The 14625-nt window shown below is 54.5% G+C and overlaps 1 protein-coding gene across 1 annotated transcript in view; it reads left to right on the top strand.

Moving 5' to 3' along the window:
* The first annotated feature begins 2213 nt into the window (after positions 1 to 2213).
* Positions 2214 to 14625, top strand: part of PEBP4 (phosphatidylethanolamine binding protein 4) — a 215637-nt gene continuing 203225 nt past the window's right edge. Inside the window, exons 1-4 of the mRNA XM_059070951.1 lie at positions 2214 to 2225; positions 2885 to 2951; positions 3037 to 3175; positions 8513 to 8639. Coding sequence (XP_058926934.1) covers positions 2214 to 2225; positions 2885 to 2951; positions 3037 to 3175; positions 8513 to 8639 — 345 coding nt within the window. The remainder of the gene's footprint in view (positions 2226 to 2884; positions 2952 to 3036; positions 3176 to 8512; positions 8640 to 14625) is intronic.

Raw genomic sequence — 14625 nt, 5'->3', positions numbered from 1 at the left:
CGAGGGGTCTGGAGATGGTGCCTCTAGAGTGAAGCAATTGAGCAAAACAGGCTGGTGATGGAAATGGGGAGCTGTGCTCCGCAGGCTTGAATGTGGCTCTCCAATCTTGGACTCAGTTCAAAGCCAAATCATGTAACTCCCCAAGGAAAGGATCAGATTCAAAAACACCAAGAACCGCTGCATTCTGTCAGATCTCTCCGTACAAAAACAAGCCAAAGAAAGTTAGATAAATAAGCAAAAGGGATCCATGGCCCAAGGCCAACCTGAGTGGTTAGCTTCCTTCTGGTATTTATAGAGAGTTAGGAGCGATTAAGTGAAATAAGGATGATCAGAAACAGAAGTGGCAAGTTTGTCAGGCATTCAAACAGGAATTTATTTACCATCTAGGCCCACCAGGGAAAGCTAGACACAGACTAGGTACTGCCTCAGAGAAGCTTGTAGGCTGGGGGATGGGGAGACTATAGGCAAATCACTAAGTAAATAACTACAAAACTATTTTACAAACATATAAGAACAATAAGAAAAGGAGTAAATTGCTCTGATTCTGCATAACGGGAATCTCACAGACTCTCGGTGTCAGAGCAAGTTTCTCTGAAGAAATGACACTTCGGGAACCCCCAGGAGGGACTGGGAAGTCAGGGCAGAGCACAGGAAGGCCCTGGGGCAGGAAATAGTTTGAGGACAGGCAGAGAGTAGAGAGACGTGGCTAGAGAGGCAGGAAGAGCCAGATCTTGCAGGGCATTGTGGGACACCTGGAGGATTCGGGACTTTATTCCAAGAACAAAGGGCATAGAGGGGGAGTAAGTGGAGGCACAGCGGAGCCACAAGAGGGGGCAGTAGAGCAAAATGGTTAAGGAGCATGGAGTCAGCCAGCGAGGGTTCAAATCCCAGGTCAGCCACTTACTACCCATGTGACCCAGGTCAGCTAACCTCTCTGTGCCTCAGTCTCCCCCTCTGTAAAATGGGATCATAATAGTACCTACCTCAGAAAATCATCATCATGAGGATTCAGTACTAAAAGCCTGGTACTCACTGAGTAGGGAAGCATTGCTGACATGAATGGGCTCCACAGGAACAAGCCTGCACCATGGGCTGGCCCCCACCTCCCAACAGCCATTCGTCACTGGGGCTAAGAGCTGTTGGCACCCACGAAAGTTCTGGCATCTCTAATGGCTGCCACTTTGAAGACAGGAGTCTCTTGGCCTTGGATGACCATTCTGGCACCATCATCCTCTGGCTCCGGCTGTCCTGTGAGCTCCATGAGGACAGGGACCATGGCCAGCCTATGCCCAGAGACCAGCACAGGGCTGAGCACATAGGAGGTGCTCCTACCTACTGGTGAGATGGATTGTGTGGGAATGAATGAAGGGATGGATGGATCTGTGGAAGAATATTTACACTATCCATTAATTACTGAGCATTCTCTATGTGTCAGGCACCTTACTAAGTGCCTTATGTAATTCATTTCATTTTATTTTCACAACCATCTTGTGGGGAGGCTGCTAGGAGACACTCTCCAGTAGGGGAGATCTTGGGAAGGATCTATGGGGGAGCCCTAGTCATACTTCAGGGAGTCTCATTATTGAGAAATGTGTTTCATTTGTAACCTCAAGGAAGGGCTTTTTGCGGGAAGTTGGGATCCTGGAAGCAGGAATTCAAACGGAAAGCAAACTCAGCTGAAAACGGTTTCTCTAAAGATCTAGCTGCATAGACTGCAGAGCTACCACCTCATCTTCCTTAGCCAAGCACAAGGGTGACGAGATCACTTGTTTTTTTTTTTTTTTTTTTTTTTTTTTTTTGCGGTATGCGGGCCTCTCACTGCCGTGGCCTCTCCCGTTGCGGAGCACAGGCTCCGGACGCACAGGCTCAGCGGCCATGGCCCACGGGCCCAGCCGCTCCGCGGCACGTGGGATCCTCCCGGACCAGGGCACGAACCCGCGTCTCCTGCACCGGCAGGCGGACTCTCAACCACTGCGCCACCAGGGAAGCCCATCACTTGTTTTTGAAGGGGGAATATGGTGTGTTCTAGAGAGGCGTGGGGCCCTCCAGCCCTGTGGAGGAGCTCAGAGCAGATCCCAGGAGTCCTCGGTCCCCCCACACACACATCCCCCCAAGGTGGGAGAACTGTCTTTGATCTCCCCCCATCGCGCCCACCCCCGCCCGCCCTGGATCCAGTCAGAGCTCCTGCCTCCTGCTGGCCTGTTCCCTAGGGAATGCAGGCCACTGTACGGTCCCAGCCAAGTGGTTCAGGGTGCAGCTCAGCCCCGAGGCACCCCCTCCTCCCAGCACAGCGCTGTGCACGCGGCCCCCTTCCCGAGCAGCCCTGCTGGCCTTCTTCTCCAGGGACTATTATTTTGGGAGAGTGCTGAGTTCAGCACCACGGCAAGGTGTAGCGGGACGCGCCCTTCTGTCCTCAGCTGGCCCTCAGGAGCTGGCCCTCCGGAGCTGGCCCGGGGCCCGACGGCCCTACCCCTCGTGCAGCAGCCCTTCCTACCCAGGGTCACCGCGTCCAACCACGGCCACCATCCGACAGCCCTGAGGTTGTCAAGACAGGTGGCAGAGGAGCTGTGGGCAGGAGAAGCAGAGCTGTGCAAGGGGCACAGCCCAGCTTCGCTCCTACTCCTAGAAAACCCAGCAAGTCGGGGCCCTCATCAGCACCCCCGGAACCCGAAGCCGGGGGTCACCAGCCTCCCAGGGATGAGGAGGGCCTCTCAAGAGGCTTGTATAAACCCTCCTGCTCTGCAGCCTGCTCTGCGCCCTGGCAGCAGGACAGGGTGACAGCACAGCCCTGCTCTGATGGAGGAGGGGCCTCGGCCACGACTGTCAGTTGAGTCCAGCTGGGAGGAGGCCCAGGGCCTCCCAAGGTACCTGTGTCCGGTGGCAGATTAGCAGCCAGAGCCCAGGCCGCACCCACCTTTCCTGCCTGCTGAGCACAGGCTCTGTCCCACCAGGTGGGTCCCCGGGGTTGGGGGCTGCAGGGTGGGAAGGGCGCCCCCTGCAGAGGGCCAGCAGCCCTACGGGCTGCTTGCATTCCAGGTGCCCAAGAGCGGGACCATAGGAGGCTGGCTGCGGCAGCCCTGCCCCTGGGCCTCACGACGGCGGCCACCGGAGACGAGGGGAACAATGGCCCGTGCGTGTACGAGGCCCTGCCTCACAACGACGCTGTCCTCTGCAAGTAAGGCTGGGCGGCCCCCCTACCCCAGAGGGCAGAGGAAGGAGGGCTCCGGGAAGCGAGGGCCGCTGCCTCACAAGGCGGCCTCTGTGGACAGACAGAGCATGCTTCAGCTCTGGGGCCACCCGGCTGGAGGACAACACCCAGGAAAGGACTCTGAGACAGGCCCGCGCCTTCCGTCCAGAGGGCGGTTCTTCCAGGATCGGGAGGGCGCATGGATCTGGCCGGCTCCCCCTGGGACCTCCAAACCTGAGGGGCCCTGTGGGGCTGGCCTCACCCTCCCTGCTGGGAGCCCAAGAGAGACCATCCCTCCCTACAGCCTTGAAGGCTCCTTCCCCCCAACAAAGTGGCATGTTAAAGAAAAGTGGCATTTGACAGACGGTGTGTGATGGGACCCTCCCTGGGAGAGGTGGTGGTTTGCTTTTCTCTAACAAGGCCCCGGGAGTGTCAGGACAGGCGGGCGTGTGGCCACTGGACGCGGTTCAAAGAAGAGGCTGGGCGTGGGAGGCTGGCTGTGTCCCTTCCAACGGTGCAAGCTTCTCCCCCTCTGCGTCGGAGGTCAGCTCTCTCCTCACCCACTGAGGGTCAGAAAAGCCAGTCTTCATTGTCCTGGAGTCATGGGCCATGCTGAGGGCTGCCAACACCCTCTGCCAGCCTGGTGGCCGAGGACACTGGCATCCCACTGAGGCCATCCGAAGGGAGAGTGGGTCAAGGACTCTCACTTCTTACTCTGTCTCCTTGAGTACGTTTGCATTCTTACAGACATGACTTTTCGAAAGAAAAATGTTTTCCCTTAAAAAGTTAGATAGTTGAATTCCCCCCCCCCAAAAAAAAATAGACACTGATTTTGTGCCTATCAATACATTTTCTTAACTCTGGTGAAACAGTCCTGGGTGCAGTGTTGTGTGGGGCAGCGGGGAACGGCTGCCGCTGCCATGTGGGCACCAGTGCTCCGGGCGCTCTGCGGAGTGGGACCTTCCCAGGGGTGGACAAGCCTTTCCCTCTGGCAGGCGAGTCAAGCCCCGCAAGCTGGGGAAGACAGCAGGCCCAGGGCAAGGCCAGGCCGGGCTACGATCACAGCCCCATACAGAGCGCCTCTGTATGTTTCACCGTGGAACACGTAGAACATGGTCACATGTGTACGGTCACTGGAGGAGACCAGCTTGCACCCCAGCTGCCCCAGGCTCGGCCCTGCAGACATCCACACACCGGCACCCTGGTGGCCTGTGTACTGCGGCACATGCGGGAGCTCTGGGGCACCTGGCACATGCCAGGTTTTATTTTATTTTATTTTTATTTTATCACCATGTGATAAAATCACATGCTGGCGATTTTGAATCTTTGACTTGTTTCATTGTTAACATAACCCACCAAGTAGGTATTATCATCCCCATTTTGCAGATGAGGAATCCCCAGAGATTAAATAACTTGCCCACAGCGCTCACACACCTGACAAGTGGCAGAGCTAGGACTCAGCCCCCCCTCATGTGACTACACCCACCTTCAGCTGCTGATCTTCCTCCAGGGCCCGGAGCATCTCAAGTAAAGGGGAGCTCTCTTAGTCTATCTGGGCTGCTAGAACACAATGCCACAGACTGGGTGGCTTATAAAGTACAAAAAATTATTTCCCAGCATTGTGGAGGTTGAGAAGTCCAAGATCAAGGTACCAGCAGATTCTGTGTCTGGTGAGAACCTGCTTCCTGACTCATAGACGGCCAGCTTCTTGCTGTTTCCCGCAGAGTGGAGGGGGTGAGAGAGCTCTCTGGGGACTCTTTTATAAGGATGCTAAAATCCCATTCATGAGGGTTCCACCCTCAAGACCTAAGCACCTCCCAATGGCCCCACTTCCTAATTCCATCTCACTGGGGGCTGGCATTTCAACAAAACGATTTTTCAGTCCGTTGCAGGAGTCATTCTCAGGACTTCTTAGAAGACACCAGCAGATCCCCAGTTTGAGAAACGTGGACTTACAGCACTAAGTCTGCATGCTAGGACAATGGCTTTTGATTGTAAATCATCATTGCACAAGGGAAGCTTTTGTTTGTAAAAGATCATCACTGATTGAGGAGGACACATCAAGGCCATATCAGCCCCCAGGGGAGAGATCAGTATGCCGGAGCCCCGTCCCCAAGAACCCTGATCAGCTCAAGCTTCTGACTTCACCAAGAGACTCCCCCCAGAAAAGCGCCTCCTCTCACGGGTATTGTTAGAGCCTAATAGGGAATTCTTGAAGTTAGGACTCAATACCTGAAGATATTAATCTATAAGGGAGGAATTTTTTTGTGCTCTGACAAGCAGTGGGGAAACATTGTTAAGAGAAAAGTTCTTCCAGGGCTTCCCTGGTGGCGCAGTGGTTGAGAGTCCGCCTGCCGATGCAGGGAACGCGGGTTCGTGCCCCGGTCCGGGAGGATCCCACGTGCCGCGGAGCGGCTGGGCCCGTGAGCCATGGCCGCTGGGCCTGCGCGTCCAGAGCCTGTGCTCTGCAACGGGAGAGGCCACAACAGTGAGAGGCCCGCGTACCGCAAAAAAAAAAAAAAAAAAAAAAGTTCTTCCAGAATAATACCTTACCCACTCCTGAGAAAGCCAGACTAGACTGACCAAAACTCTGAGAGTCAGAACCCTAGGCTCGGTCTCAGAAGTGAAAGAACCATAGTCGTCCAACCCAGACCCAATGGGTCAATCTACTCAACACCTCTCTCCCTGCTGCCTCTGCACTGGTGGCCTCAGTGGACTCTCCCAGGGACCAGGACCTGCCTCCCAAAGCCCTCTCTTCTGCACTGAAAAGCTTCCCCCTTCAGAGGGAACATCTTTATGTCAAGGCGGGGGCTGCCTTTGTTTCACTTCACCCCATTCTTCCTAGTTTGGCCTCAGGCACTGCAGCGAACAAGTCTAGTCTCTGTTCCTCTGGAGGGTCCTTCAGATGTTTGGACACAGATGTCATGCCCCCCGCCTTCACCCGCTGCTCTGGGCATCCACCTGCCATCCTTCAGCTCCTCCTTAGGGGCTTTGTTCTGGGCCCCCGCCTTCGAGAAGAGTCAGTTGGAGACAGACCCACACTGAGAACCACACAGCAGAGGTTGGGGTGTCCCCCGAACCCCCAGGCGCCTCTGTGAAGGCTGCCTTCCCTCCATGGGCCTTTTGGTGTCCCTCGCTTTGGGGCAGCTGGGATTCGGAGACTTTTTCATACCTGATCTGGTTCTTACAATGCTGAAGGGACTTCTGTGACCATCCAGTCACAGGGAAGTGCGGACAAGGCCCTTCTCTATTACCTACAGCACGGTACCCCAAACCTAGCAGCAGCACACGTTTATCGCCTCGGTTTCTCTGCACATGGCCCAGCTGGGCACCTCTGGCCCAGGCTCTCAGGAGGCTGCAGTCCAGCTGTTGGCTGGGGCTGCAGTCTCATCCGAAGGATGTGACTTGCAGGCAACATGCGGGCTTCCATCCCTGGGCAGGCAGCGCTCCGTGGGTATGACGGGGGCCTGGGGGGACAGACCTCACTCCTGGTCCCCTGGCATGTGCCCTATCAAGGCACTCTCTGGGGCTTTAGGCCCACTCACCAAACGTCAACTTGGTGATTTTGCTTAACTGTTTTAACGTTTGCAGTAGTTCTACTGGGATAAAAAGAGGAGGCACTTTTGTTCCCTGGGGAAGGCCCCTCTGGTCCTCAGTTTCCCTCCTCCCCACCCCTTGCCTCTCCCAGTTCCGGGCTGTGGGCTGAATCTCCATCTCTCTGCCAGTTGAGGGTCCCCTCTCTCAGCCTCGGATCTCGATTGCTGCAGTGGCAGGGAGTTGTGGCAGAAACAAACCAAAAAGTCCTTAAAATGCTGTCGTGATGAGAAATGGAAACCCATCCTCTAAAACTTCTTTAAAAAGCTATTAAAACTATGCCACTGGAAAGGCACTATTGTAAACTTGCAAGGAGTTAAACTGGCTCCAGTGACTAGTCCTGCTTCAAGGGGCCTGAGTCCTGGCCTTGGGGGTGCTGGTCTGAGGAAGCATCCTGTGTCCGCCAGCTCTGCAGACTCAGGCTACCTCTGCTCAAGGTGGGACCTCAGGATCCACTGGAAGGGGTGGGGTTGTGGGAGGGGGAATGCGGGACTCTCCAGCGGGAAGTGGTCCCTGTACTTCTCCCGGGTCCTGACCTCGGGAGCGCCCCTCCAGATCTACTCCCCCAGTGACATTCTCAGGGGTCCCCTATGTGGCCAGCTCCGGGTGACCACTGGCCACTGTGGAGCTGGTCTACCATGCTGGGCTTTTGGAAAGGCTGAGTGAATCATCTTAACCAAATGACCCCAGGCCTTGGTGATAAAAAGTGACAGTAGAATAGGAAAAAAAAAGTTGACACAGAGACGTTTTTCCTGTATCTATTTGAAAGCCTGGCTTCCATCTCTGAGTTTCAAATACAAGTGAGCCCTATAGTCTAACCCTGGTCAAGGTGTGGGGTCAGCCTGCATGGCAAGCCCAGTTCTCAGGGCACTTGTGCAGTTCAGGGCTTCTCAGGGAGAAAGTAGATAAATGGATGCACACCGCGGACTTAGTGACTAGATGTTTTACCCCCTGAGAGATATTTGCATTTTGAAAGCACAATGAACAGCAGATTGAGAGCCTAGGGTAGGGGCAATGCATCACCTAAAGAAGTGGGTTATTTAATTACTGGTGGGATTTGCAGGTATGGAGAGGGTCGTATTATTTAGGGGCAGAGCAGTCTGTGCCCGTGAAGAAGCCTGTGCTTACTTGCTAAACCTTTCTTTATGTAATAAGAACATTACAGAAAAGCAATGTGAATATATTGTTCTTATATGCCCAGTCTTAGTTTAAAGACACTGACCAGGGGCTTCCCTGGTGGCGCAGTGGTTGAGAGTCCGCCTGCCGATGCGGGGGACGCGGGTTCGTGCCCCGGTCCGGGAAGATCCCACATGCCGCGGAGCGGCTGGGCCCGTGAGCCATGGCCGCTGAGCCTGCGCGTCCGGAGCCTGTGCTCCGCAACGGGAGAGGCCACAACAGTGAGAGGCCCGCTTACCGCAAAAAAAAAAAAAAAAAGACACTGACCAGGTTTGCCCCTGGATGTATGTATTTTTTGAGAAGTAAACACTGACAGTAATGAATACTTTCTGACCCCTGATGACCTGCCAGGCTCTGCTGTAAACACCAATCACCATTTTACTCCTCTTACCGACCCTACAAATAGGTATTCTTAGTGTCCCCATTTTACAGGTAGAGAAGCTGAGGCACAAGTGGTCAAGTAACTCTTAGGCTACACAGGTCAGACTGAAGCCTTACGCACCCCGGGCTCCCCTAAGATCCTGACATGGGCCAACCACCTCCTTCTCTCCATAGGGGCCTTAAGGTTTTCTACCCAGAGTTGGGGAACCTCGGCCGCATGGTTGTTCTGGAATGCAACAACTACAGACAGAAGATCACCTACTGGACCGAGCCGATCGTCAAGTTCCCTGGGGCCTTGGATGTGGGTGAGCCAGCCTGGCTGGATGGGAGGGTCATGGGTCTCGGGTTCCCTCTGGATTTGCTCATCTGGGTGATGTGAAGCCAGCCACGTGCAGAGCCAGCTGGGTTGGCTTTGGTGGTACCACATGGCCGTTGCCATAAGCACGTGCCTTCTTTAGAGCAGCCCCGCCGCCTTGGAGGAGGTTGGGGTGGGTAGGAGGGCTGTGGGTGGAAGCTGGGGTGGGGCTCAGGGGCCGCTCCGCCGGGGCCTCTCCCTCTCCTGGGCCCCTGGGTCTGGCCCCTCAGTCAACGTGGTGACCAGCCAGGGCGTGCTTCAGAGTCAGCAGAGAAAAGGAGGAGAGCGGGGCTTGTGGGAAGTTGTTTCTCAAGGTGCAGAGTGGCTGGGCTTTCAGAGCGATCTGGATGGGGCGGGACCTGGTTCGTAACGGGCAGCGCCTCTCACATAGGCTAAACAAGCAGGGGTCAGTGCCCTTGACTCTTGGGCATCGCAATATGACACTCGCTCAGAAGTTTTCCCCGAGTTGTAGGAAATAAAAAATAGAAACATTTTAAGGATTGTAAATAACTATTCCTTTTGCTGGGACATGATCGGTACCATCTTGTTCTGGAAGCTTCCCTTGGCTTGGGGATGTGGTAAACCTGGGGAAGGGGCGCTGGGGAGTGGGAAATGGGTCTGTAGCTGCTGGGGAAGCTGCTCCAGCGTCCTGGTGCATGTTTCTTTCTTCCTTAACTCTAGGCTGAACCCCCAAAGTGTCAGGGCTGGAGGGTGACCCTTGCTTTGTCTGCGTGTTTTAGTCAGAGGTGCCAGTGTCAACCTAGGCACAAGGACTGTGATGTGTCCAGGACTCGGGCCACGAATGCGTGGAGACAGAAGGGTCATGGACCGGATGTGACCACATGCACACTAAGGCCAGCCTTCTGGTCCCCTCTGTTCATCGTGGCGGGGAGAGTCCACAGAGGGCTCCTCCCTTCTGTCGGTCCAGCCTGGGGGCCGTCAACACAGGTATAACAAGATAACAGGTTCTAGGGTGGGGAGCGGCAGAGACTACTAGTAAGCAGAGGTGCAGATTTTTCTTTCTTTCTTTTTTTTTTTTCTCTGGCAGCACCTCAGGGCTTGCGGGATCTTGGTTCTCCAACCAGGGATCAAACCCGGGGAGCCAGCATTGAGAGTGCTGAGTCCTAACCTCTGGACTGCCAGGGAATTCCCGAGATTTTTCTCTCTTTAAGTGCCTTTTACTATCAGGGAACAAATAAGTGGTGATATGTCTCAATTTATGAGGCTGAGAACATGAAGCTTTGACAGGCTATTGTGTTTGTAACCATGACAGGCATCCTTTCCTCTGGGAGGCTAAGCAAGTCATGAAGAGACCTTCTGGATGTCCTCTCCCTCAGTCCTCCCAAGCCTGGCACACACGCACACGCGTGCACATGCACGTGCACACACGCACATGTCAGCCCTCCCCACTGGAAACCCTTGGGCTGGGTCACACCCCCGGACAGGCAGGGCAAGCAGAGGAAACGTAAGCCTCGGTGATTGTATATCAGGACAGGAGCAGGGCAGGAGCCTAATCCTCTAGGGAAGAGTATAATGCTGTCCCATGGGACAAGACTCTCGCCTTCACCCTTAATTCACTTGTTCTTAAGGAGTGAAGGGTTTGGACCAGATACTTTCACAGTCCAGTGACTGTCCCAAGAGGAAGTCTAAGCCAAGAGCTCCATCCCATGTGGTATTGCTAGAGATGTCCACTAGATGGCAGTGTAGACTTTCCTGAGTACCTGGTGCCCTTAGGAGAGACAAGTTTAAAGCCAGTTTGGGAAGCTTTTGCATTTGATCCAGTCTAGTTGGTACTGATTGTCCTAGGGTACGGACACAAAACGCAGAGAAGATATCACCCCCTCCAGATCCTGAAATCTCCTATCCTGTCTCAGCTCAGAGGTGGGGCAGGGGACCTGGAGATTTATGAAGGATGCAGAGCTGAGGTTAAGAAATCCAAGGAGGGCAGAGATTTCACAAAGGACGGCTTGGTCAGAGTGGTGGAAAAAAAGAAAGAAAAAGTAGTGTTCTACTGCTATAGAACTAAAGTTTATGGAAATTTGCCCTTTGAGAAGGCAGGTTCAGCTAGAGTATCAAAAGCTTCCATTTATCATGTGGTACTTACTTTATGTTGGAGACTATTCATGTGTAATTTCATTTAATGTGGTCATCAAGTTAAGTATTTCTTTAGTCAAGACTGTTAGTAGCAAGTGACAGAAATCAACTCAAACTGGCTTGTGCCAAAAAAGAGGGAAGGTATTACTGGTTCACAAACTGAAAACTCCAGGGAATACTTCAGGCATGGCTGGATCCAGGTGCTCAAACAACGTCACCAGGAATTTATCTGTCCCTTTTCTCTACTTTTTTCTGTGCTCGTATTTTATGTAAGTAGACTCTTTCCTTGTGGTGCCAAAGATGACCTCATCATCTTCAGAGTTATATTTTACTAGTTTATTTACCCACTGGCAATAGATTGACCCCATCCAACCATTAAAAGTCCCAAGACTCGTCCTGTTTGGATTACGTGACCATCCCTGACCCAAACAGTGATGCTGGGCAGCCCCACTTAACCTACAAGGGCTGAGAGCAGAAGAGGATGGTTCCCCCAAAGGAGAATCAAGGTGCAGGTTATCAGAAGGGGGAAAGGATGTTGGGTAGGAAAAACAAGAGAAGGTGCAGGGTCCCTCAAACGTGGGGGTGGAGGCTTCCCTGGTGGTGCAGTGGTTGAGAATCTGCCTGCCAATGCAGGGGTCACGGGTTCGAGCCCTGGTCTGGGAGGATCCTACATACCGCGGAGCAACTGGGCCCGTGAGCCACAATTACTGAGCCTGTGCGTCTGGAGCCTGTGCTCGGCAACAAGAGAGGCCGCGATAGTGAGAGGCCCGCGCACCACGATGAAGAGTGGTCCCCGCTTGCCACAACTAGAGAAAGCCCTCGCACAGAAACGAAGACCCAACACAGCCATAAATAAATTAATAAAATTTTAAAAGTAGGGGCAGGGGAGCCTGAGTCCTTAGTAACAGAGAAGAAAAATGAAGACATTTCCTCTGGGCCAGGGCCTGATGGAAAAAGCAAGAGGTTGGTGACTGGCTATGTGGGGACAGTGCCTTGCTTTATAGGGGATTAAAGCAATGCCACCAAAGCGGCAGCTGCCAGTGGACTTGCTCAGGGAGCGCCCCCACCGAGAAAGCCCCGAAGCCCTGGAAGGAGGGGCTCAGAGGTCAAGGGACAACAAGGGTCCTCCTGTGCCCAGCAGGGGTCCTCCTGCCTGTACACCATTGCTCAGGCCACTTCCCCAGACTTGGACCCTGTACTCTGGGACACCCTGCCCCTACCAAGATGCTTCCTCCTCCAAGAAGCCTTCCCTGACTGCCTCCCCCTGGGTCCAACCCCCATCTTGGTCGGGTCTCTTCTTTCTCCAAGCGTTTTTCCCCTACCCTCCAAACCCAGTGTTTACTTGCCTCTGCCTTGTATTGTGGCTGCTTATTCATATCTCCCATAGCGTCAACCGGTTTATAATCTCTAGGAAAGCAAGACCATGTGTTATATTTCTTTGAACCAACCACAGTCCCTACCAGCATCGCAGACCCCGTGTTGGCTGACTGGGTGGCCAGGTGGCCGAATGAAGGAGTGCATGAATGGCAGGTGGACGGACACCTTCTGGAGCTGGAGCTCTGAGGTGTGTGAGCCCAGCGGTTTGTACTTTGAGCTGCCGGGTGTCCTGGCGCCTCTGCAGAACCCCAGGTCAGCACTAGTCTCTCCTCCGCCAGGGTGGATGGGGACTGGGGTGGGTAGGAGGAAGCAGGGAGAGAAGAGGAAGTCAGGTGGGCTCCAGAGAAGGCAAAGTCGTGCAGGAAAATGTGGATGGTCCTGGTGCCGACAGCTGCTGAGGGCTGAGAGAGGTGCTGAGGTAAGAAGAAGCTTCTCTCCCCTGGTGCCGTGACCAACATTAAAAGGCAAACATCTCAAAACGCATCCCTTTTCAAGCCAGTGAAGACTGAAAGGCCCCCAAGAAGCTTCTTGACTGGGGCTTATTCTTCACCTTGAATTTAACCCCCTGGAATGCTTTTGAAGGGAAGAAATTGCTCTTACGTGGGGAACGTGCATTGCATTAGAAGGAAGGAACGCAGACCACAGCTGTCCTTCCTGAGGTCCCTCGGCTGTCCAGTCAGACTCAGCTCAGCCCTGTTCTCCTCCCCAGAAAGCTGGTGACCCTGAGTGTCCTCCTCCCGGGCTGGGCAGGCACGTCCCCGCGTCACTCTGGGCCCACAGCATCTGTGTGGCTGCCTTTTGGGGACCGCCTCCCTGCCCTTGTCGGCCCAAGGTAGAGACACAAGTTTCGGCACAAATCTTGTAGTGCCCTGGAAATCTGGAGACGTCCACGTGTGGTAGAGTCACAGACGCTCCTCAATGAAAGAGACCTCGGAGCTCCCCGGCCCACCTCCCATCCTTCTTTTTACACACAGAGCAGAAAAATGGGAGCTGCTGCCGTCATGAAGTAGTTGGCAGAGGCAGGACACAGGGTTAGTTCTGGTCAGAGCAGCCCCTGATGGGTGAGGCAGGCCCACCTGGCTCGTTCGGGAAAAGGTGCCAAGAGGGGGCGTGCACACGTGGGGGGCAGCGAAGTGCATTTGCTCCTGGGACAGCCGCCGGCACACAGTTTGGTGCTGGGGACATGAAACGATTCACTAACAAATCCTGATGGAACACACAGGCACCGTCTTAGTGCTGGAGATTCAAAGATAAAGCGCACCGTCCCAGAGCTCCCAAGTCTAAGGTGGGGAGACAGACAGGTGGACGGAACAGCAGGGACGCGGTGCCAGTGCTTCAGGACGGGAACCGAAGGTACCGTGAGGGCCAGGAGCGGCCTCCAGGAGGGGGTGACCCCAAGCTGACCTGTGCTGGTGACTAGGCAGGGGATAGACAGGGGGGCAGCGTTGGCCAGGTGCGGGATGAGGCTCCAGAGAGGGCAGGACCATGCTCTGAGGGTCCACAGATGCTGCTTCATGGGCCCTGGTGTGGAGTCTGAATTTTATTGTGAAGCCAGACTGGGGAGGGGGTGTCACCGTTCGATTTTTAGGCTGGTGGACGTGAGCGGATTAGCAATTCAGGAAGGTCACTTGGGTAGGTCGCTGAGGTGCAGGTGGGAGGATGGAGAAAGGTGAGGCTGGAGTCAGGGAGAGCACCTGGTGAAACAGAAGGGTGATGGCATGGACCGGGTCCTGAGCTTGAGGATGTGGAGGTCGAATCCATGGAGCTTGGTGACTGGAGGAACGGGAATTGCAGGGAAGGAGAGAGTTGGGATGTGACCCTTGGGTTTCTGTGACAGGCAGGTGGGTGGCTAAGGGTTAAGCTGTGCGTGTAATTCATCCGCTGAAACAAGACGTTTCTGAGAGTGAACGGGGAGGCGCTGTTAATAATCGGGACAAAGGGTGTGATTGGGCCCTCTCCCTAATACTGGTGCTGTCTCCAAGCAAGCGACACAGGAGAAGGCCTGGATCTACAGGGGACCACGGGCAGCGGCAGCAGCTTTGCACCACTGAATCTGAGGCCCCTACGTGCACCCCGTACACGGATCAACATCTGATGCCGGGAAGAAAAGGCAGGGCTGGAGGCCTAGCTTTGGCATCCAGGGGTGGGGGGGGTGTGGGGGGGGGTTCTTCAAAGTAGCCAGGCTCCTTGGGGAGAAGATACGGAGCGGCCAGAATCGGCCAGCCCACAGAGGTCAGGTCAGAGAGGCAAGGGAGAGGCTGCTGCAGGGCCGGGCTGGGGAAGAGCCGTCGGATTTGCCAAATTCCCTGGCACTGCTCTCGAGAGAGGGGGAGAGGAATTTCAGGACGGTGAGCCTGGGAAAAAGGTAAAGTCAGGACAGGGTAAGGAGTTTACTGGCAGGAGTTCACCAATGCACTAGTGAGGCCTTAGGGAAGAATTAATGAGGTGTAACTGTAACCCA

This window comes from Kogia breviceps, chromosome 8 (genome assembly GCF_026419965.1).
Source record: "Kogia breviceps isolate mKogBre1 chromosome 8, mKogBre1 haplotype 1, whole genome shotgun sequence".
NCBI lineage: Eukaryota > Metazoa > Chordata > Mammalia > Artiodactyla > Physeteridae > Kogia > Kogia breviceps.
Note: the sequence above shows the minus strand (reverse complement) of the source record. Positions and strands in the feature narration are given on the sequence as shown.